The sequence below is a fragment of the Pristis pectinata genome, chromosome 2 (genome assembly GCF_009764475.1).
Source record: "Pristis pectinata isolate sPriPec2 chromosome 2, sPriPec2.1.pri, whole genome shotgun sequence".
Classification (NCBI taxonomy): Eukaryota; Metazoa; Chordata; class Chondrichthyes; order Rhinopristiformes; family Pristidae; genus Pristis; species Pristis pectinata.
This window is the reverse complement of record NC_067406.1, coordinates 20,816,308-20,837,745: the sequence shown is the minus strand read 5'-3', so window position 1 is coordinate 20,837,745 and position 21,438 is coordinate 20,816,308. Positions and strand designations below refer to the sequence as shown.

At 40.5% G+C, this 21,438-nt stretch overlaps 1 protein-coding gene across 16 annotated transcripts in view; it reads left to right on the top strand.

The window, feature by feature from the left end:
* Positions 1-21,438, top strand: part of ctbp1 (C-terminal binding protein 1) — a 266,572-nt gene that overhangs the window by 191,294 nt on the left and 53,840 nt on the right. The window contains exon 1 of one of the 16 annotated variants that reach the window (XM_052035624.1): positions 19,145-19,305. The exons of 12 other annotated variants lie outside the window; for them this stretch is intronic. In XM_052035624.1, coding sequence (XP_051891584.1) covers positions 19,266-19,305 — 40 coding nt within the window. In that variant the 5' untranslated portion in view covers positions 19,145-19,265. Of the gene's footprint in view, positions 1-19,144; positions 19,351-21,438 lie in introns of those variants that run through there. 3 more of the 16 variants (XM_052035549.1, XM_052035641.1, XM_052035656.1) reach the window with 3 other exon arrangements.

Below are 21,438 nucleotides of genomic sequence, written 5' to 3'. Positions count from 1 at the left end.
TCTCCATTAACCAGTAGCTGACCAAAATTAAATATTTTTAGGGACTGCCAATGGCATGACAGGTTAAATACCTTTTCAAGTTGCTGAATAAAGTAAAAGTCAGACATGGATAGATTGAAGAATTCATGTGCTCCGTTCTTGCAGTGCTGAACATAATTCTGGAGTTCTCGATATAAAATGAAAAAACACTAGGAAAGTGTTTAAAAAAAATACAAGGGTCATAAGGAAAAACTATAAGTTAATTGGAGCATGTTGGGGCATTGTTGTCCAGATTTAAATTTTGAGACATCTCCTGGATGGAAGATAATTGAGGTTAGCGAGAATGGGAGGCTTGGTCATGTGGACCTTTGCGCAGGATAGGTTGCAAGTAGCGAAGCTTTGGGCAAGCTGAAGTTTACATAGGGCAACATAGGAAACTGGGCAGGAGAGCACTGGATTTGTCCTGTCTGGAGGAAGTAACTGCTGCTGAAACTTCAATGCAAGTTGAGCTTAATTTGACACTAGTATTATAATGGTTAAAGTAGCAGTCTTTGAACTTCAAAGTGCAGCTTAAGGCTCAAATAAAATGAAGTTGTGAACGGGTATAGTTGTTGACAAAGAAATAGTGTTTGTTGTGCGTGTCAGAAACAGTGCCCTGAATACTCCGTTCTGCGGTATAATTGTCGATGGACTATGCAGTGGAATTTAATTCAAATATGCTTGCCATGTGCTTTTCTGGAAGTATTAGTTTGGGTCTTCACGTGCATGATGTGTTCATGCACAGAGACTGCTGGACCCATTTCAGTGATATCTACTGATAAGCAATGTATGATAAGCATCTTTCCTGTGATTTTTCTAATGCAAATACACTAGGAACTTGCAGGAGTGTCATGGGGAGGTTGCTGCCTGCTCCTTTTCTAGTTAGAAGACTGCCCTTACTTGGGCAACTGCCAGCAAGCTCAATAATGAAGATTCTGATGCAATCCTCCAGGGTGGTCGCAACGATGATCATATTCACCACTGCCACTGCTCCAATCTGAGTGCTCACCACAAACTACACAATGACCTTCCTGCTCTCTGATGGGTCTGGTGCCCTTCCTGATACCATGCCCCAGCACTATGATAGTACATGTATATTGGATCCCTGAAGCTTCGACCAAAATTAGCATGGATTCTTCCTTTGCATTGCTTCAGTGCTTGTTTGTGCATGCAAAAGAATAACTTTGATCTTCCTAATGTGTCACTAGAGGAAGTTGTAACTCCAAGCTTGGATCAGTGACAGAATTTATTGATACTTGCTCATTTTCCAGGATGCAGGCATCGTGGGCAAGGCCAGCATTTATTGTCACTCCGTAATTGTCCTTGACAAGTGGTGATGAACTACATTCTTGACTGCTGCAGGCCTTGTGATGAAGGTACTCCCACAATGCTATTGGGGAAGGAGTTCTGGAATTTGGACAAAATTTCCAGCATCAGTGAAGGACTAGCCATATATTTCCAAGCCTGGGTGGTGCATGATTTATATGGGAACCTGCAGGTAGTGGTGTTCCTGTGCATGTTGTATTCTGGTAGCGGATGTGGGTTAGGGAGAACAGTCAGAGCTCAATAGGACAAAGCAGCCTACCATTTTGCCCCCTTTCCAAATATTCATTCTCTCCACCAACACTTGGAATATACCTGCTTTGTTCTGGATGGTGTCAAACTTCTCAAGAGCTTAGTGCTCATCCAGTCAAATGGACTGTATTCCATCACCTTCCTGATTTGGTTCTTGCAGGTGGTGGAGAGTTTATTGGGTGTCAGAAAAGTCACTTCCCAACAGGATCCCAGCTTCCGACCTGCTTGTGCAGTTGCAGTGTTAATGTGGCTACTGCAGTTGTATTTCTGCTCATTGGAAACCCCTGAGATGTTGGTGGTGGAGGACATAACAGTGTTCATGACATTGAATATCAAGGGTATGTGGTTAGATTCTCTCCTGTTGCAGATAATCATTTCCTGGCACTTTTGTGGCATAAATGTTACTTCTCACTTATCAGCCCATGCCTGAATGTTGATAGGTCTTGCTGCAAGCAGGACTGCTTTTCCTGGGGTGTTGCGAATGGAATTGAGCAATGTGCAATCACCAGCACACATCTCTATTTCTGACTATTATGTTGGAAGGAACCTCATTGTTGAAACAGCTGAAGATGTTTGCATCTAGAGCACTACCTCAAAGAACTCCTCCAGTGATGTCTTAGACCTGGAAATGATTGACTTCTAGCAATGAAAAACTCTCTTCCTTCATGAAAAGTATGACTCCAGTTGAATGAAGGCCAACTTTCTGGGGTGATAGGGATCTCAGGAGGGAGCTGGGATGAATTATGTTTTCATCACCTCAGGCTAAATGTGTTTACAAATGTTTCATCCTTAAGCATGCGATTTGTTGAGAATGCGAGCCATGAAGCTGCTTCTGTCTGTTCGCTGTTTAATTGTTCATCACCGTTCATAATTAGTAACTGCAGGATTGTTGAGCTCTATTCTGATCCATTGGTTACAGAATCTCTTAGTGTATATGTGTACCTAATGTATTACAAATTCATCAGGTTGGCAACTCATTTTATGTTTGCCTCCCCAGCATGCCCCTCTACTCATTGAATCAGGGTTGATCCTTTGGTTTGATTGTAATGGTGCAGTGAGGGATCTACTGGGTAATAAGGTTACAGATTGTGGCAGTATACATTGCTGCTGCTGGTGGTCCACAGCACTGCATGTGTGACCAATTCTGAGCAGCCAGACTTGTTTTATGGCCGTCTCATTTTGCATATTTGTAGTGCCACACAGGACTGCAAGGAATGTGTGGTGGTTACAATGCATCAACTAAATGGTGAAGGGAAGGTGAAATAGGTGTATTTCTTGTGTTGGTTTGCTTGGTGGTCTGGTAGCTTTATCCTTAAGGATTTGAGCAGCTCAGTATTAGAAGGCCACTGATGTTGATAGACATTGTTTCTTCTAGTGCTTCTTTCATTGGTTGTTCATCATGGAGGACCACTGATTCATCAGCTGGGGGAATATGGTCAGCTGTAATCTGGAGATTTCATTTCCCATGTTTGACCCGAGGCCATTAGACGTGGGGTTTGTAGTCAACATTGACAACTCTGAGCGCTACTACTTCCCACCTGTGTATCACTCTAGTTCCATCTCTGATGAGTCTGTCCTGCTGATAGAACAGGATGGTTCCAGCGATTGTGACAGAAGAGTCAGGTATGTTTCTTCAAGGTATAATTCTGTGACTAAAATAATGAGAGGCTGTTGAAAAATCAAAACGACCCTCCAGATGCTACAAATCTAAAACAAAAACAGAAAATGTTGGGAAAACTCAGCGGATGAAACAAAATCTGTGGAAAGAGAAACAGTCAATGTTTTGAGTCTCATAGTCAATGAGTCATGAGATGCAGCATGGAAACAGGCCCTTTGGCCCTCCAAATCCATGCTGACCATCAACTACTCATGAACGCTCGCAGACCTGAAATATTGACCGTTTCCCTTTCCACAGACTCTGCTCAACCTGCTGAGTTTTTCCTGCATTTTCTGTTTTTGATGGGAGGCTGTGGTTTAACTAGACTGTGGCATAGCATTCCCAAATTAGACTGGTGTCCAAATTGGGAAAGCTGTCCCACATGTTTATGGGAAGGATTTTGCAAGATTGACTGGGCTTGGAGCACTTTTGCTATGTCTGAATTAGGTGCCTTGCTCGATGCCAGGTCTCCATCTGGTTAATTCTTTATCTGATTTAATATAATGGCTATTGGTGCAACCGAGTGGCTTGCTGAGCCTATATCCAGAGGGCAGTTGAGAGTTGAACATATCACAGTTGGTCTGCTTTTGTTGAAAGGCTGCATATTTATAATTCCATAAGATAATTCTTGGTTTATTGTCTTCTCAATGCATTTTTTTGTCCTGTAGTTTGTTTAATACATTCATGGGATGAGGGTGTTGCTGGCAGTTGTCAAAGGATCATGTATCTACCTCGTAGGTGGTGTTGGTGAGCTTCTGCTTTGAATTGCTGCAGTCAGTGTGATGAAGCTTCTGTAGTGCTTCTGGATATGGAGTTAAAGGATTTACAGGTTTTTATTGTTTTACTGTATCAAAAATATGCAGTTTTCATTTTCTTAGGTTTTGTTCAAATTAAGTTGAGCTCTGTACATAATTTCAAGCCTTAAATTGTTTAATGGTCCTTTGATTGCAGGAATCTTAACTCTTGTTTCTCTCTTCTTACCAGCTACTTGACTTGCTGAGGCTTTTTTGTTCCCTATTTCTAGCACCTGATTTATTTTGAACTATGAAGGATTAGCTTTTAGAGTATTAACATGTCCATAGAAATCCATGGGGAAGTGGAATACAAAAGGCCAGAAGAGACCAAATGCTACAGCTGGTAAACCAACTTCGTAATAACAAAAATGCTGAAATACCAGAGCAGTGAATATAATTCTCTACTGCAAGGCTATTAAAATAAGCATTACTTAGTTAAAAGAACAGTTTTTGGGCTCAATCATCCCAATTTCATTCCCTTTTGTTTTACAAATTTCATCTGTCATTTAACAGTAACTAGCCTGTTTTTAGGATTGTTGTACGTTTTTCTTTATAATGAATGGATTATGTAGGATCTGCCCTACTAGTCGTAGTCCTTGTGTGCTTGCAGTCATTTGGTGTGGATGCGGAGAACTGAAGTCATTTGGCCTCTGCAGCCCAAGTCATGGTGCCACATCTAAGTGGTGACTTGACTTGAGGTAGTACGGTGCAGAAGCCCTTTCCTCAGAATGCCCCTGATGGACATTGATAGGATACAAACCTCCACTTTCTGTATTCTATCAAACTTTTGATGTTTCTCAATGAATTTTTACATCTCTGACACTGAGAAATTGAAAAACACTTTAAACCATTCAGGTAGAGTAATGCTTGCACACTCAGGTGCATGTTTCTGTTTATGTGTGTCATACAGGCAAGATTTTCTTTTGGATTTCAGGCAGGGAAACGCTCATTTTCCCAGTCCAGATGAAGGGTCTAAACCAAACGTTGATTGTCCATTTCCTCCTGCAGATGCTGTCTGACCCACTGAGTTCCCCAGCAGCTCATTTTTTTTGCTCCAGATTCTAGCATCTGCCGTCTCTTATGTTTCAAAACTCTCATTTTACCTCCTTTCTGCTTTTGCCACCCTTGTGCTTTAACCTTTACTAGTCTTCCTACCCCCTCAACCTTGAAGAATTTGTGTTTTGCTCCCACAGACTTGAGTTTCTTTTACTATATTTTTGCGGTGTATGCTTAATCATTTTTACTCAGATAATTAATGACCAAGTATTGCTCTGTCAGCCTCTTTGTTTCTTAGTGACCAGCCCAATGAAAGCAGAAATGGCTGACAAACTCAATTGAACAGGGCAATGCACACAAAATGCTGGAGGAACTCAGCAGGTCAGGCAGCATCAATGGAGGGAAATAAACAGTTGACGTTTTGGGTCGAGACCCTTCATCAGGACCGGAAAGGAAGAGGGCAGAAGCCAGAATAAGGAGGGAGGGGGAGGAGAGCAGGTTGGCAGGTGATAGGTAAGTCCAAGTGAGAGGGGGAAGGTAGGTGGGTGGGGGAGGGGGGATGAAAGGGAGTGATGTACGAAGCTGGGAGGTGACAGGTTGAAGAGGCAAAGTGCTGAAGAAGAAGGAATCTAGTAGGAGTGGATAGTCAACCATGGAATAAAGGGAAGGAGGTGGGGAATAGGAAGGAGGCCATGAGGATGGGGCAGGGGAAAGAGAAGGGGTGAGGGGTCCAAAGGAATGAGCAATTCTTGTGTATTGCTGCAGATTCCAGCATCTGCAGAGTCTCTTGTGTCTTGTTAATCGAGCAGGGATAGAGCAAAGGATGATTTTTATTCTCAACATCCTTTTACATATTAATATTTTTCATGCAGTAAGTTGCTACAAACAGCAGGATTATAAATATATAGTTGAAACTGACAAACAAGAGCATGGCAGAACAATGTTTTTTCTAACAGTATTTTTTCTGTCAGTGGATTCCTTTACTGGATACTACACTATCTGAAATGCAATAATTAACTTTTTGCCAATGGGAAGATGCTCAGTCAGTAGATAGTTTTGGTGAACTATCAAACTAGTTTGATAGTTCAAACTATCAAACTGGTGAACTAGTTTTGGTAATCAAGTGAACTGGTTCACTTGATTTTTTTTATTAACCTAAGCAAAATTTGAAAACCAAGAATATGTCTGCACGAGGGAGTTGTGCAAATATCACCAATTACTGGAGAGATACTTGCTCACAGTCAGAATATCCCTTGTGAACTGTAATATGTGCTTTTATTCGTACCATGTTCAGGTTTAACATGAGGCCACCTACAAATGAAAATGATTAATGGAAAAAGTGCTTGATACCCATCATATTCTCTTATTAGGTTCGGAGGAACTTAACATCAGTAGACCAATTTAAAGCAAATAAAACTATTATACAAATATACTAATTGGTGACTTGTAATATATAAATGATGTTGATTACTAGGAGGATATTCATAGGCTACAGGATCAGATTGGTGAGTTGGTAAGATGGACCGAACAATGGCAGATGTAATTTATTGCTTAAAAGTGTGAGGTGATGCACTTTGGGAGGATGAATGCAGGCAGGACATTTAGATTGAATGATCTTGGTGTACAAGTTCAAGGTCCCTGAAGGTAACCGTACAGGTAGATAAGGTGGTGAAGTTGGCATACTTGCCTTCATTAGCTGTCGCATAGAATATAAAAGCAGGAAGATTATGGTACAAGTTTATAAAATATTGGTTAGGCCACAGCCAGAGTACTTTGAACATTTCTGGTTGCCACGTTGTAGGAAGAATGTGATTGTACCGGAGAGGGTGCAGAGGAGATTGAAAAGGATGTTACTTAAATTGAAACATTTCAGTTACGAGGAGAGACCGGATAGGCTGAGTTTGTTTTCCTTGAGTGGAGGAGAAGGTGAGGGAGGTATACAGAATTTTGAGGGAAATAAATAGGACAGATGAAAGGAATGTTTTCCCCATGGTTCAAGCCTCTAAAACTAGAGGACGTGGGTTTATGGTAAGGGGTAAGATGTTTAGAGGCATTCAGAGGAAGAACTTTTTCATCCAGTGTATGATTTGAATCTGGAACACAGAGCACCAGTGAGTGGTGGAAGTGGGTACTTTCACAACATTTAAGAAGTATCTAGGCAAGTACTTGAATCAGCAAGACATAGAAGGCTACAGATCAAGTACTAGCAAATAGGATTAGTGTAGATAGGTTCCTTATAGTTCGCATGGACGTGATGGGCTGTAGGGCCTGTGTCTATGGTGTATGATTTGAAACTTACAGAATATTTAAAATAAAATAACAAGAAAAGATTGCCTGAAAGTCCTTGTTCTTTTTGATGTATTCCTGAAAATGTGGGGATAGAGTCCTGATGCAGGATCCCGACCTGAAGTGTTGACCATCCCTTTGCCTTCACAAATGCTGCTTGACCTGCTGAGTTTCTCCAGCAGTTTGCTTTTTGCTCCAGATTCCAGCATCTGCAGTCTCCTGAGTTTTCTAGGGATAGAGTTAAATTTGTTTCTTATGCATAAAATTGGTGAGGTGTGGTTTGTTTAAAGTTGGACGCTAGGTTTACGTACCAGTGATGATGTAAGTCTACTCTGTTGATAAGTAATCATGGAGCAATTCTTTCTGAAGGGTCTACTGATGTAATATGGAGCTGCATAAAAAAAAACTAAAGATCATTACAAACCTATAACAAACTGTCTTTTGTTAGGAGATTGAAACATTTTTCAGTAACCTCATGTCCTAGGTATTTTCTGGTACACTTGGTCATCTGTTAATGCACTGCACATGTATTCCTCCTGCCTTGATGCTCCTGGCTGTATCAGTCATCTTCGTGACGATCCCTCCCATGCCTTTGTATGTTTAGAGAGCTGCATTGCAGGATTTGGCAGCAGACTTTATCATTCCTCATCTCTCCACTGCTGGGCAACATCCTGACCCCTTCCCTGCTTCCGCTCTCGCTAAATACCATTTTTATAATAGCCTCTCTTCATCTTGTTAATGAACATTATTTTAGACATTCCGTATCTGCTGCCATCACAGCAAAATTTGGTCTTCAGATTCAGATGCTACCATTTCCCCAAAACGACCACACTGACTTCAATGACGGCTTCAGTCCATGTCTGCTCCATGAATATAATAATGAGCAAAAGTTTGATGTACATATCCTTCCATTTTCCCTGAAGTTCAGCATCTCCTCATCACCTCTTTTGGGTCTTCCTCATTCCCCATTAAATATCACATCAATTCCCTTCTTCCTGAGAGTCTGTTCTTGGTACACATTCCTCCACCATCATCATATCGCATTTTGATATCTGACTTCTCCCTGAGCCCACAAGCAATATTACAGTCTACTTCCCCATAAGCACATAATCAGCCACTTTTTTTTCGCAAGCTCATCCTGGCTTTAGAGGGAAATTGACCCAGTCACATACTCTCTTTCTTTGAGTGGGTTTTGATTGGCCAATAATGAATCCCCCCTTCCTAATATTTACTAGTATTTTCCTTTACTTCCTTCATATTGAGCACAACAACACATGCCCATCCTCTTCCATGGACCTGGAATCTGGGCTATGTCCAGTCTCTGGCTGCAAATGGGACACCAATTCAGTCCTACTCTGGAGAAGTTTAACCTTCTTTCCCTTACCCTAGCAGAGTTATTACATTCACAAGGCCATTTGTTCAACTCTTCTGCAACTTCAAAACCCAAGCAGAAGTATTTTTTCTCAACCTTCCCCACTTCTGTCTCCAGAGTGAAAATTAAAAGCTTTCCCTTGCTCCCAATACCAAATTGATGATACAAATGCTCTCCTATTTTTTTCATCATTTTGTCTCTTTCTCTCCCTACTGTACCTTACTTCTTCTCAGCTCTCTCAGTACTTGCAACAATTCCTCTTGCATCTGATTTCTTCCAATTCCCACAATCCTCAATTTTTCCTATCCCTGCTGTTTCCTATATGCCTCGTTCACCACTTCCTCCTCATCTTTACTTATCCTATTGTCCATTCACCTTTTTTCCACTTTGTCTCTTGGATGCTTCAGACCAATTATCCCTCCCATTATTTGGCCTTGTTTGATCGGAAACCTGCCCTTGGTCTTGATTCTCCATATGTGTTGCCATGTTATATTAATTTAAATACATTCTCTTTGTCAGGCAGCTGCAAGGGGTTGAGGAAGACTTCCATTCCAGTTCAGTGGGTTCTGAGATAGGATGTGTAGATTAGACAGAGGCTGCTTGGTGGTTTGGGCAGTTTGGAAAATGATGTGCTGCTTTCAATGTTAATGCTGGGCTTCCGTGTGATCCGTACGGTGGACTTTGTAGCTCACTATGCCATCCCACATTCTCCTCCATTTTGAGCAATCATGGTCCAGGTATCCCTATCAGTTGGTGGGGATGTTAGTGTTTCAAGGATGCTTTGAGAATGTCCTTGAATTTTTTCCTCTGTCTATCTAGTAATCTCTTGCTATGACCGAGCTCCAAATAGTGTCTGTGCTGCAAGTCTGGTGTTGTGCATGGCAACAACAATGTGACCTGTCCTTCAGACATGACTGCATGTAATTAGGGCCTTAAAGCTGGGGATGTTGACCTGTGAGAGGCCATTGGTTTGCTAATCTTGCCAGTGGCTTGGAGGATTTTGCAAAGGCAGTATTGATGATTCCTCGCCAGTGCTTTTGAGGGTTCTGCTGTGGATAGTCCCTCAAGACTAAAATCTCTCCCGCCTCCATCACTGAGCTGCAGTAATCAGATGATGCTTGTGTATGCACAAGTAGAGGCCAAACTCTTATGTCATCGTTGACTCGTTCAGTGAAGCATACAAAAGAATGGGATTCACTCTTAGCAAGCTAAAAATGTTCTATACCAGCCTGCCTTCACAGCACAGCACTGTGCACTAACAACAGGACCCTGGAAAAACATGGACCACTTCCCATTTCTCAGGAGCAACCTCTAAACAAAGGTAGATATTACATGATGAAATTCACCAATGACTTCATTGCAGCAGTATAGCCCTTCATTGCAGCAGTATAGAGTGTTAGACATTCATGACTTAAAATCTAGCCCAAAGCTCATGTTCTTGCGGGTAGCAGAATAAAGTAAAGAGAATCACATAAGCACGAGTTAGGAGTACTCCCCAAGAACATTTTGTTTTTTGACATGCATATCTTACTGTGTGCTACAATTTGGTCATGATTTACGTATATGAAGTCTTAAGATGCTGTCGATAAGCATATTTTTAAAAAGCAGCCCATCATTTTGTGCATGTCAATCTGATATTGTTGTGTCTTACAGATTTAAAAATCTCGAGCTATCAGATTTTTTGACTTTCCAAAAAATAGCTATATTGTGTACTGGTGCCATTGCACATTTTGACAGGATATTGCAAAGCTTTTACTTGGAAACAAATCTCTCACTGAGAGAAACATAAAATTACAGGAGACCTTTCCATTTGAAGAAGATCAAACAAAAGCTTTTTTGCCAGTCCTCTTGATCTTTATAAACCATAATGATCTTCCTTATGAATAGTTGCTAAGGTCTGTTTTGATGGAAGTAAGAGAATAATTTCTAAGTGTTAATTGGGTACCTCTGTGTATGGAAAAGTCTTGAACTTTAATCTTTCCTGGTCACCGACAGTACCAGATAGTTCAAAGACTGCCTTGTTGGTGATGTGGGCACAAATTGCACAGCATAAAAGAAGGTTTTAATTTTTTCTTGGTAATAGATGTAATACGGAAATGAAATTTGGATCCAATTCTTGTATAATCTTTTATATCAATGTGGAAATGTACACAGATGGCTTTCTATCCTGAGAATAGAATTACCAAAAATGGTTAAGTATAACAGTGGATTAAAGATTCAGCTGTTTGATGTCTATTTTCTCTCTCTCACTCACTCACTCACACACTTTTCCACTATGTTTTAATTTTGAACTTAACAATAGCACACTGAGAATTTTTAAGAACTTATTTTTCAGTGAATCTACATGTAAACAATGAATTCATCAGAATTCTTCTAATAGTGGGAGAGCAAGGGCAGGGCATCAGCTTTATCTCTTTAGTTGCTCTCTTGCCAATTGTTGCATCACTAATTTGTATTTTCTGTTCCTTTTCCTGGAACAGAATTTCTTGTTGCTATTGCCACCTTAAAACTGCATATTAGTTCTCATGATTTTGGATTCTCATGATTGGAAGTTTTTTTTTGATTCTTAAGTGTGTGTGAGCTGTTTCCACAAGTTCTGAAGTATTGCCAAATATTTATAATGCAGTCCAGACTGTTGCTCCACAAGATCCTTCTAATACCTTACTTCATCATTTTCCCCTCATGTCTTTATCTAGCTTCCTCTTAAGTGCATCTGTACAATTAACCTCAGACACACCAGTGGTAATCAGTAGCACATTGAAACCATTGTCTGTGAAAAGACACTTATCTTTATATTTCTGGAATTTTCCAATGTTTGAAATAATTGGAATTCCATTTCTTGTGATTTGTCTGACTTTTTTTTTTGTGTTGTTCCTTGTATTCCTTGATATTGTCTTTCACGTTACCCGAATCATTCTTGACTGATTTTGCCCTTGTCCTTTATGATGATCTCACTCTTTTGGAACGTAAGAAATAGAGGCAGGAATAGACCATTTAGCCCCTCGCACATGCTCTGTAATTCTATAAGGACATGACTGATCTTTTACCCCATCATCACTTTCTTCCAGTAATTCTATATCCATGGATTCCTTTGGTGTCTAAATAACTATGTAGCTCTCTCTTGAATATATTAATGACTAAGCCTTCACAGCCCTTGAGTAGTGAAGAAATTTCCTCTCCAAACCTTATTGTGAGACTTGAACCTGCTGCTTCTAAACAGGGAAAATATCATCCCTGCATCCCATCAGACCCTGAAGGGACTTTGTCCATTTCAATGAACTTTCCTTTTATTCTTCCAAACTCAGACTGTTGACCCATTCTGCTTAACCTCCCCTTGTATGACAAACCAACCAGTAATAAATTTGCTGAGAATTTGCTGCGTTCCCCCTATCACAAGTATACTGACCTATACACAAAGAGCTGTCTTGCATAGTTGGAGTAACGTGGCTCTTCTCTTAAACCCTTTTGCCAAAAGGACCAACTTTTTGTTTGCCTTTGTAATTGTGTTCTGTACCTGCATGTTGATTTTATGATTTGTGTACAAGGACACTCAGATCTTTCTGAATACCAGTATGTTTTACTCACTTACCATTTAAAAAAAAGCCTGCAGAGCCATTGTCTTACTGTGCCAGAGACCTGGGTTCAACCTCACCTCATATGCTGTTGGCGTGGAGGTTGCACATTCTCCTTGTAGCCATGTGGGTTTTCTCCAGGTGCCATGGTCTCCCATATCCTAAAGGTGTGTGGGTTGGTGGGTTAATTTGCTGCTGCAATTTGCCCTAGTGTGTAAGTGAATGCTTGAATTGAGGGGAGTTGATGAGAATGAGGGGAGTATGAAAAAATAACAGGATTAATATAGGATTAGTGTAAATAAGTAGTTGATGGTTGGTGTGGACTCAGTGGGCCAAGGACCTGTTTCCATGCTATGTCTCTCTATCTCTCCAGCTGTATGACACTGACCCACTTGGTTGTCATCTCAAAATTCCATCAAATCAGTCAGATAGGACCTCCCCTTAACAAAGCCACATGGAAATTGATCCTATCAAGAACATAGAACAGTGCAGCTCAGGAACAGGCCCCTCAGCCCATGATGTCTGTGCTGACCATGATGCCAATTTAAACTGCACATCTGCCTGGATGTGGTCCATATCCCTCCATCCCCTGCATGTTTGTGTGTGTCTATCTAAATGCCTCTTAAACATTGGTATTGTATCTGCTTCCAACACTTCCCCTGGCAACACGTTCCAAGCATCTACCAAACTCTGTGTAAAGACTTGCCTTGCAAATCTCCTTTAAACTTTCCCCGTCTCGCCTTAAACCGATGGCCTCTAGTATTTGATATTTCCACCCTGGGCTAAGACTCTGATTATCCACCCCTCTATGCCTCACCTAATTTTATATATGTCTATCAGGTTGCCCCTCAGTCTCCAGTCCTCCAGACAAAACAATCTTGAGTTTATCCTCCCTCTCCTTGTAGCTAAAACTCTCTAATTCAGGCAAAATCCTGATGAACCTCTTCTGCACCCTCTTCAAAGCTTCCCCATCTGTCCTGTAATGCAGTGGCTAGAACTGCACACAGTACTCCAAATGTGGCCTAACCAAAGTTTCATACAGCTGCAACATGACTTCCCAAGTTTTATACTCGACAGCCTGACCGATGAAGGCGAGTATCACCCTATCTACTTGTGCTGCCACTTTTAGGGAGCTATGAACTTGCAACCCAAGATCCCTCTGTATATCAATGCTCTTAAGAGTCCTGCCATCTACTGCATATTTTCCTCTTACTTTTGACCTCCCAAAGTGTTACACATCACACTTATCCAGATTAAACTTCATCTGCCATTTCTCTGCCCATATTTCCAATTGGTCTATATCATGCTGAATCTTTTGACAACCTTCCTCACTATCCACAACTCCAATCAGCTGACCTACATTTTCATACAAATCATTTATGTGTATCACAAACAACAGAGGTCCCATCACTGATCCTCGCTGAACACCACTGGCCACAGACCTCCAGTCAGAATAACACCCCTCCACCAATACCCTCTGTCTCCAATGGCCAAACCAATTTTGAATCTAGTTACTAATTCTTCATGGATCTCATGTGCCTTAATCTTTTGGTTCAGCCATCGTGAAGGACCTGGTCGAAAGCTTTTCTGAAGTCCATGTATATGACATCCACTGCCCTACCCTCACCAATCATCTTCGTATCTCCTCAAAAAACTCAAATCAAGCAATGTATGACCTCGCCCCACACAGAGCCATCCTGACTATCCCAAATAAGTCTTTGCTTTTCCAGATACAAGTAGATCCTGTCTTTAAGAATCTTCACCAGCAATTTCCCTATCAGTGATGCAAGGCTCACTGGCCTATAATTTCCTGGTTTGCCCTTCTTAAACAGAGGAAAAACACTGGCTATCCTCCATCCTCTGGAACCTCACAGGTGGTCAAAGAGCATACAAAGCTCTCTGTCAAGGCCCCAGCAATGCCTCTCTCAATAATCTGGGATAGATCTTATCAGGCCCTGGGGACTTATCCACCTAATTGGTAATTGGTTTATTATTGCCACATGTACCAAAATACAGTGAAAAATTTTGTTTTGCATGCCATCCAGACAGATCATTCCAAACGTATGTACGTTGAGGTAGTACAAAGGGGTAAAGCAATAACAGAATACAAAGTATAGTATTATAATTACAGAGTGCATCTTTATTGTACAACAGATCTATTCAAGACTCATAGTCATAGATGCAAGTCTTCCGGCCCAACAAATCCATGCTGACCATGGTGCCCATCCATTGAGTCCCAATTTCCTGCATTCAGCCCATATCCCTCTAAGCCTCACCCCTGCATGTACCTGTCCAAATGCCTCTTAAATGATACTATCGCACCTGCCTCAACCACTTCCTCTGGCAGCTCATTCCATTATACTCACCACTCTCTGCGTGAAAAAGTTGCCCCTCAGGTCCCTTTTAGGGTGAGAGGGGGAAGATTTAAATCTATGCTCCCTAGTTTTGTACTCCCTTAACCCTGGGGAAGAGACTACTACCACCCACCTTATCCATGCCCCTCATGATTTTATAAACCTTTGTAGATCACTTCTCATTCTCCAATGCTCCAAGGAATAAAGCTCTAGCCTGACCAACCTCTCCCTATAACTCAGGCCCTCTAGTCCTGGCAATATCCTCATAAATCTTTTCTGCACTCTTTCCAGTTTAACCACATCTTTCCTATAACGGGGTGACAAAAACTGTATACAGTACTCCAAGTGCAGCTTTACCAACGACTTACACAACTGCAACATAATGTCCCGACTCCTATACTCAATGCCCTGACTGATGAAGGTCAGCATGCTAAACACCTTTTTCAACACCCTGTGACGCCACTTTCAACGAACTATGCACTTGTACTCCTAGGTCCTTCTGTTCCATTACACTCCCTAGTGCCTACACTGGTTTGACTTTCTAAAATACATCACTTCACAATTATCTGTATTGAAATCCATTTGCCACTCCTCGGCGCACTTCCCTAACTGATCAAGATCCCCCTTCACTCTATGATAACTTTCTTCACTATCAACAACACCTCCTGACTTTCACGTCATTTGCAAACTTACTGATCAAGTCTTGTGCATTCACATCCAAATCACTTATATAAATAATGAATAACAAGGGTCCCAACGCCGACCCCTGCGGCACACCACTAGTCACCAGCCTGCATTTCGAGAAACAACCTTCAACCACCACCCTCTGCTTCCTACCTTCAAGCCAATTTTGAATCCACCTAATTAGCTCTCCCTGGATTCCATGGAACCTAATCTTCCAGACCAGCCTACCATGTGGGACCTTGTCAAAGGCTTTGCTGAAGTCCAAATAGACAAGGTCCACTGGCCTACCCTCATCTACCTTTTTGGTTACCTCTTCAAAAAAAAAACTCTAAAAGGTTCATCAAGCACGATTTTCCAAGCACAAAACCATGCTGATTCCTCCTAATCAGACTCTGTCTATCCAAATGCTGGTAGATCCTGTCCCTCAGAATTTCCTCCAGTAACTTCCCCACTACTGACATCAGGCTGACCGGCCTGCAGTTCCCTGGCTTGTCTTTGCTACCTTTCTTAAACAACGGAACAACATTAGCCACCTTCCAGTCTTTGGGAACTTTACTAATGACTCATGGTGAAGCAAAGATCTCTGCAAGGGCCTCTGCAATTTCCTCTCTAGCCTCCCATGAAGTCCTAGGATGCACTCAGTCAGGTCTTGGGGCTTTATCCACCACAATGCACTGTAAGGCTGTAAATATCTCCTCCCTGGTAATATGAATGTTTCTCCTCAGTAAACACTGAGGAGAAATATTCATTAAAAATCCCAACCATCTCCTGTGGCTCAAGACATAGGCAGCCCTGCTGATCTCTAAGGGGACCTACTCTCTTCCTGTCCACCCTCTTAATATTGCTGTAGAACACCTTGGGATTTTCCTTAGCCTTACCTGCCAGATCCATTTCATACCCTCTTTTCGCCCTAAAAAAGCAAGATAGAAGCTATCCTTGAGCCTGGTGGTGCATGTTTTCAAGCTTTTGTAACTTCTCCCCGATAGAGGGGGGGGGGAGAAGGGAGAATGACTGGGGTGGGAGGGGTCTTTGACTATGTTGGCTGCTTTCCCAGAGCCAGAATCATTGGAGGGGAGGCTGGTTTTCATGATAGACTAGGCTGTGTTCACAGCTCTCTGAAATTTCATGCTGTGTTGGGCAGAGCAGTTGCCATACACAAGCTGTGATGCATCCAGATAGAATGCTCTCTATGCTGCATCTACAAAAATTGATGAGTGTTAATTTTCTTAATGCTCTTCAGGAACCTTAATGTTCAAGAGACACAACACCTCCTCCTCCTTGAAATCAATATGTCCTAGAATATCACTATACCCCTTCCTGATCTCACTGCTCTCATGTCCTTTTCATTGGTGAATACTGAAGTGAAGTACTCATTTAGTACCTTGCTTACATCCTCTGGTTCCAGGCAAAAATTCCCTTGTTCTTGAGTGGTCCTACCCTGTCCCTATTGACCCTCTTGTTTTTAATGTAGATATGAAATGCCCTGGTATTCTCCTTAATCCTACTCAAAGATATTTCATGGCCCCTTTTTAGCCTTCCTGATTCCCTGTTTAAGTTCTTTCCTGCTTCCTTTATACTCCTCGAGGGCCCTGATAGATTTCAGCTTCCTAATCCTTACATGGGCTTCCTCTCCTTTTCTGACTAAATTTGCAACATTGCTCGTCATCCAAAATTCCCGACCCTTGCCATCCTTGTCTTCCTCATGGGAACATGTTGGTCCTGGATTCTGACCAGCTGGAAGGAGGCACTGAATCTGCAAAAGGAGTGTGAACGTTCCATTGGAAGAAACAGGATTACTGCATCAGTAGAAGGGGTTTTAGAGTAACTTTTTGGAAATGGAAATCAAATTGTAAGTATACTTAAATAATATTGCTTAGAACCACAATATCTTATCATATAGTATGTGTGTGACTAAGAGACTGTTTTAGATCTCAACTTCGTCAAGCAGTGGAAACAGGTGTTCCTAGGCTGTTAGCCCATTTTGTATCTCTCCCAACTTTCATCGTCATCAGAAATAGGAAAGAATTAGAAATTGTCTGCCTGTTTGTCATTTTTTTTATGCTATCACAAAAATTCAAGATGTGTCCCATCATGCTCAAATGTGAAGAGGTTATAAGCTATGTAAAACATTTAAATGTTTTGGATTCTTGGCTATGGCATTCAATTCTTTGCTAATTTATGCAATGCCAATTTTGCTGTTTCGCTGCTAGCAATGACTTGCTCTGTTGGAAGAAAGGAAATAATGGAAAGTTCACAGTTTTAAGATAATTTTCAACTTTCTGATTCTGCAAAGTGATTCTTGGGGGGAGGGGAGAGGTGGAATGATCTTTTTCTTACTTACTTACCCAAGTCTCCACGTGTCCTTTTTTTAAAAAAAAGTTATCATAAATTTTTCTCTACTGAATTGTTAACCAAATTGTGGCATGTCAGTAAACTGTAACATTCTCATAGCTGAAGTTTGACTGAAGGAATGAAATGCAATTGCATAAAGTTTTGATGTAAAAATAGAAACCTCTCATTTAAACCGGATGCAGGATTGGCAACATTTCCTGTGCAGAACTTCAGTTCTACATTAACAATTTGATAAATTGTCCATTGCAGACTGCAATAAGTGATATCATAATAAAATGGAATGATACTTTATGAGTTATAAACATTAATTTTGTCTTCCCACTGTATTTTTTACCATCACCACATCACCAGTGAAAAGAATTATCTGATGTGAATAATGCTTCAGTTCGAAGCAAGTGCTAGTAAGTACAACATAGGTCAATTTGTCAGCAACTATATGTGTAAGTATATAAGTTTAATGATGCAGTACTTTTAAACAAAAGATCTTTGGTCATTTGTAAAATTAATGGCTCATTGGTGTTATTTTGCTATTTGAATGCCAGATCATTTTATCATTCATTACAAAAATAGATCATGAGTATCTAATGACTTACCTAACTCCTTTATCAGATCACTGCAAATCTAAAAACATGTGGGTGGTCGCGTAGAACAATGTTTTATTCAGGAATTTTTACCGTTACTCTAATCGGTTTTTAAACAACGTCTTCAAACACTCGGCTGCGCAGATACCTGGACAGCAGGATTTCAAATGACACTTTCAGTTTTTGTTTACTGCAGTCGCGTCAGAAAAATCAGAATTGTCTTCATTCTAACACGGAGCTACACACGAAGCATAAACTATTAATTTGGTTTTCTTTATTTTAGTTTTGTCTGGACTATTTCCGACTCGCGTATGCACATACGCATGTCAGCGTTGGATAAGAGAAAACATTCTGATGTGAATGGTTGATCTTTGCTTTGACCCCTATTCCTGCAGTTCTTGAACTCCTGAACTGCAGACAGTCCAGTTTTATTAGCCTTTGAAATCAACTGAGAAGTGTTAACCTTGCTATATACAGATTTTTTAAAGAAACTGCCGCAGATAGACCGCAGAGAATTAATTGTCATCGTTCCTTGATGTGTCACTGCTGCTTTTAAGTTAAACGGGCTGACTGTACAAGGCTGAATTGTTTGCTTAATGACACAGCAGCCTTTTACCACAGGGAGGAAGAGAAATCTAGTGCTGACAATGTCAGTTGCTGGAATAGACTGAAAATACCTACTTTCGTCTACTCAAAATTCAAACGGCTCCAAATCAGATTTTCTTGTCAGTATTAAGTCCTGGATCGTGCAAAATGATGAGGTGCAAAATGCACAGGGCATTGTGATCAAATTATATACCACAGTTCATCTGTCCCTTCGGAACTCAGCTGAGTGTGCAGCACTGAATGTGTCAGGTGACCCTGGCAGCCTATAAGCTTCAGCACTGCGCCTCTCCCACTCTCATAGAGAGCAGGACTTGGCTGTGCTTTATTTCTGGGAAAATTGAAGTGGCCGCCATATGCCCAGTATTTTCATATCTCATGTGCAGTACTCTCAGAAAATGGGAAAATAACGGCTGTGTAGATGGGGAGCTCTCACCTCCAAAGCAAAGGGTTACATCTAGGTAATGATTCTTGGCTTTCGTTCACTGGAAGTGGCTTAAATAAAGGTGTGTGCTGGCAGAGTTAAAATATTATTAGTGTGTACATGCAGCTAGCTCTTTCCAACTCCTTTCCCCACCCCCGCCGCCTGCATTTTGCAGGCTGATATTGAAAGTGAGATTGTTCACGGAGGACTTTTACAAATGGTCTCACACGCCGTCCTCAGTAGTAGATCACTTTATTTGTTTCAAAAACAAATGGTAGCACTTTTTGTCGTTAATCGTTTCGATTGTGCACTGCTACAAATGTTTATTTTTTTATTTTTGGCATATGAGTGACTTTTTGTTCTTGTTTAATTCTGAATTAGTTGTACCTTTTTTTTCCCCGTTTCAGCTGTTGAATTGAGTGGAACTCATTTTCATATCATTAACCGAACAAACAGCCACTGCAAAATAACTTTTTTTGCACAGAGATTATTTTGCATTCAGTATTCCAATCTGCAACTTCCCCCCAAAAAAAATCCAGGTTGGTGGGATGGATGGTGGGTGGTGTTTACGACAACGAAAATCAGCTTTTTGTATTAATATTTCCCTATGGTCAGCAGTTCTGAAATTGAATGCGTGGGATTCTGTAAATCCACGTCTCCCAATGCAGTGGACGTGTTGAATGAATCTTCTGTATTCAGAAAGCAAGGACAACCCCAGCAATTCTCCTTTAGAAAATCTTGTCTTTGAGCAGTTTGTAACATCATCGAGTAATTTTGTGCTGCTTTGAAAAATGAGTCTTACCAAACGTTGTAGTAATACCTTTAGGTTTGCTTCTTTTGTTTTTAGAGACCAGGAGGCCAGGCTAGTATTTTTTTTAAGTTTGACGAAACAATAATCTCCTACCTGAATAGACAAATACAAAGTATTGTATTAATAATGTAAAATATGAAAATATTGCACTGTGTAATTGCTTCCTTAAATAACCTGTTTAATAAAATCAGAATACTGTTGATTGTAAACATGATTAATTGGGATTGCCTTGGAATATTATTGACAGTTTTCAAGTGAATAATTGTCATTAATAAAGATTATTATTTAATTACATATGGCATTTCTAAGACTACTTATCTCATGTATGCATTACTATATCAGAGGAAAGTATATTCTTGTTACCTAACTCATTCCTTATGTTTTAAAATAATTTTAAAATAAATTTATGTTCAGCTCGAGAGAGGAATTCTGCTATGAGAGTGGAGTTGCAAGTTTTTTCATTTGTCTCCATAACAATATTTTAGCATTTTGCAAAAACCCAAGAAACCACCATTGCTGAAAAGATTTTGAATACGTGAAAGAATCTAGTGCAGATATGTTTATAGATGTGTAGGCTGGCTAAGAGAGAGAATGCAGAGAACTAAGGTAAAATGTATACATATAGTGACTTTATACCACAGTTTATAACCTGGGCAGGAGAATGAAGCTTGCTTAAAAATTCTTTGCATCTGAATATAGCAAGTGGGAGAGTTGCATTCGGTAGTGTAATTTTGTACATAAATCTCAATTTATAAATTGATGTCTTGTGGAAGAAATTATATTTTTACCCTATTTTGGTACTTTTCTCACTTCCGGTACTGCATTGAAACACGTTATTAAGATGGATGAATGTTTCGTAAACCTTTTACTGGTTTCAAACCACTCAATGATGCTGATCCATGTGCATTTTTTAAATGAACCAAGACTGATCATTCAAATGCGAACATCGGTGAAGCATACATTAGGGAAATTCTGTCAAGTAATGACATGATTGTATGTTTTGACATAATTGTGATGAGTGATGTGAGATAGCCTTTACATTTGTAGATGAAACTGTAAAGCTGAAAATTCAAGGCACCTATTCTTTGTTCGAAGGAAAATGCATTTTGTCTGTTGGGTTCATATACAGACTATTTATAGGGGAAATCTATTCTTTGTAACTTAATTGTTGACTGTTTACCGATTGGTGAATATACCATGCAACTGAAATCTTAGCCCAGTGTGCAGAAGAGAAATTCAGTGAAGTGGGTATGAGAGTCAATTTGTCCTTGACTCTCCACTCCTGATAACACAGCCCGTGTTTACTGCAAATCAATTTTTGGCTTTTTTTCTGGCCATTGAGGAAATAATACCATTGAA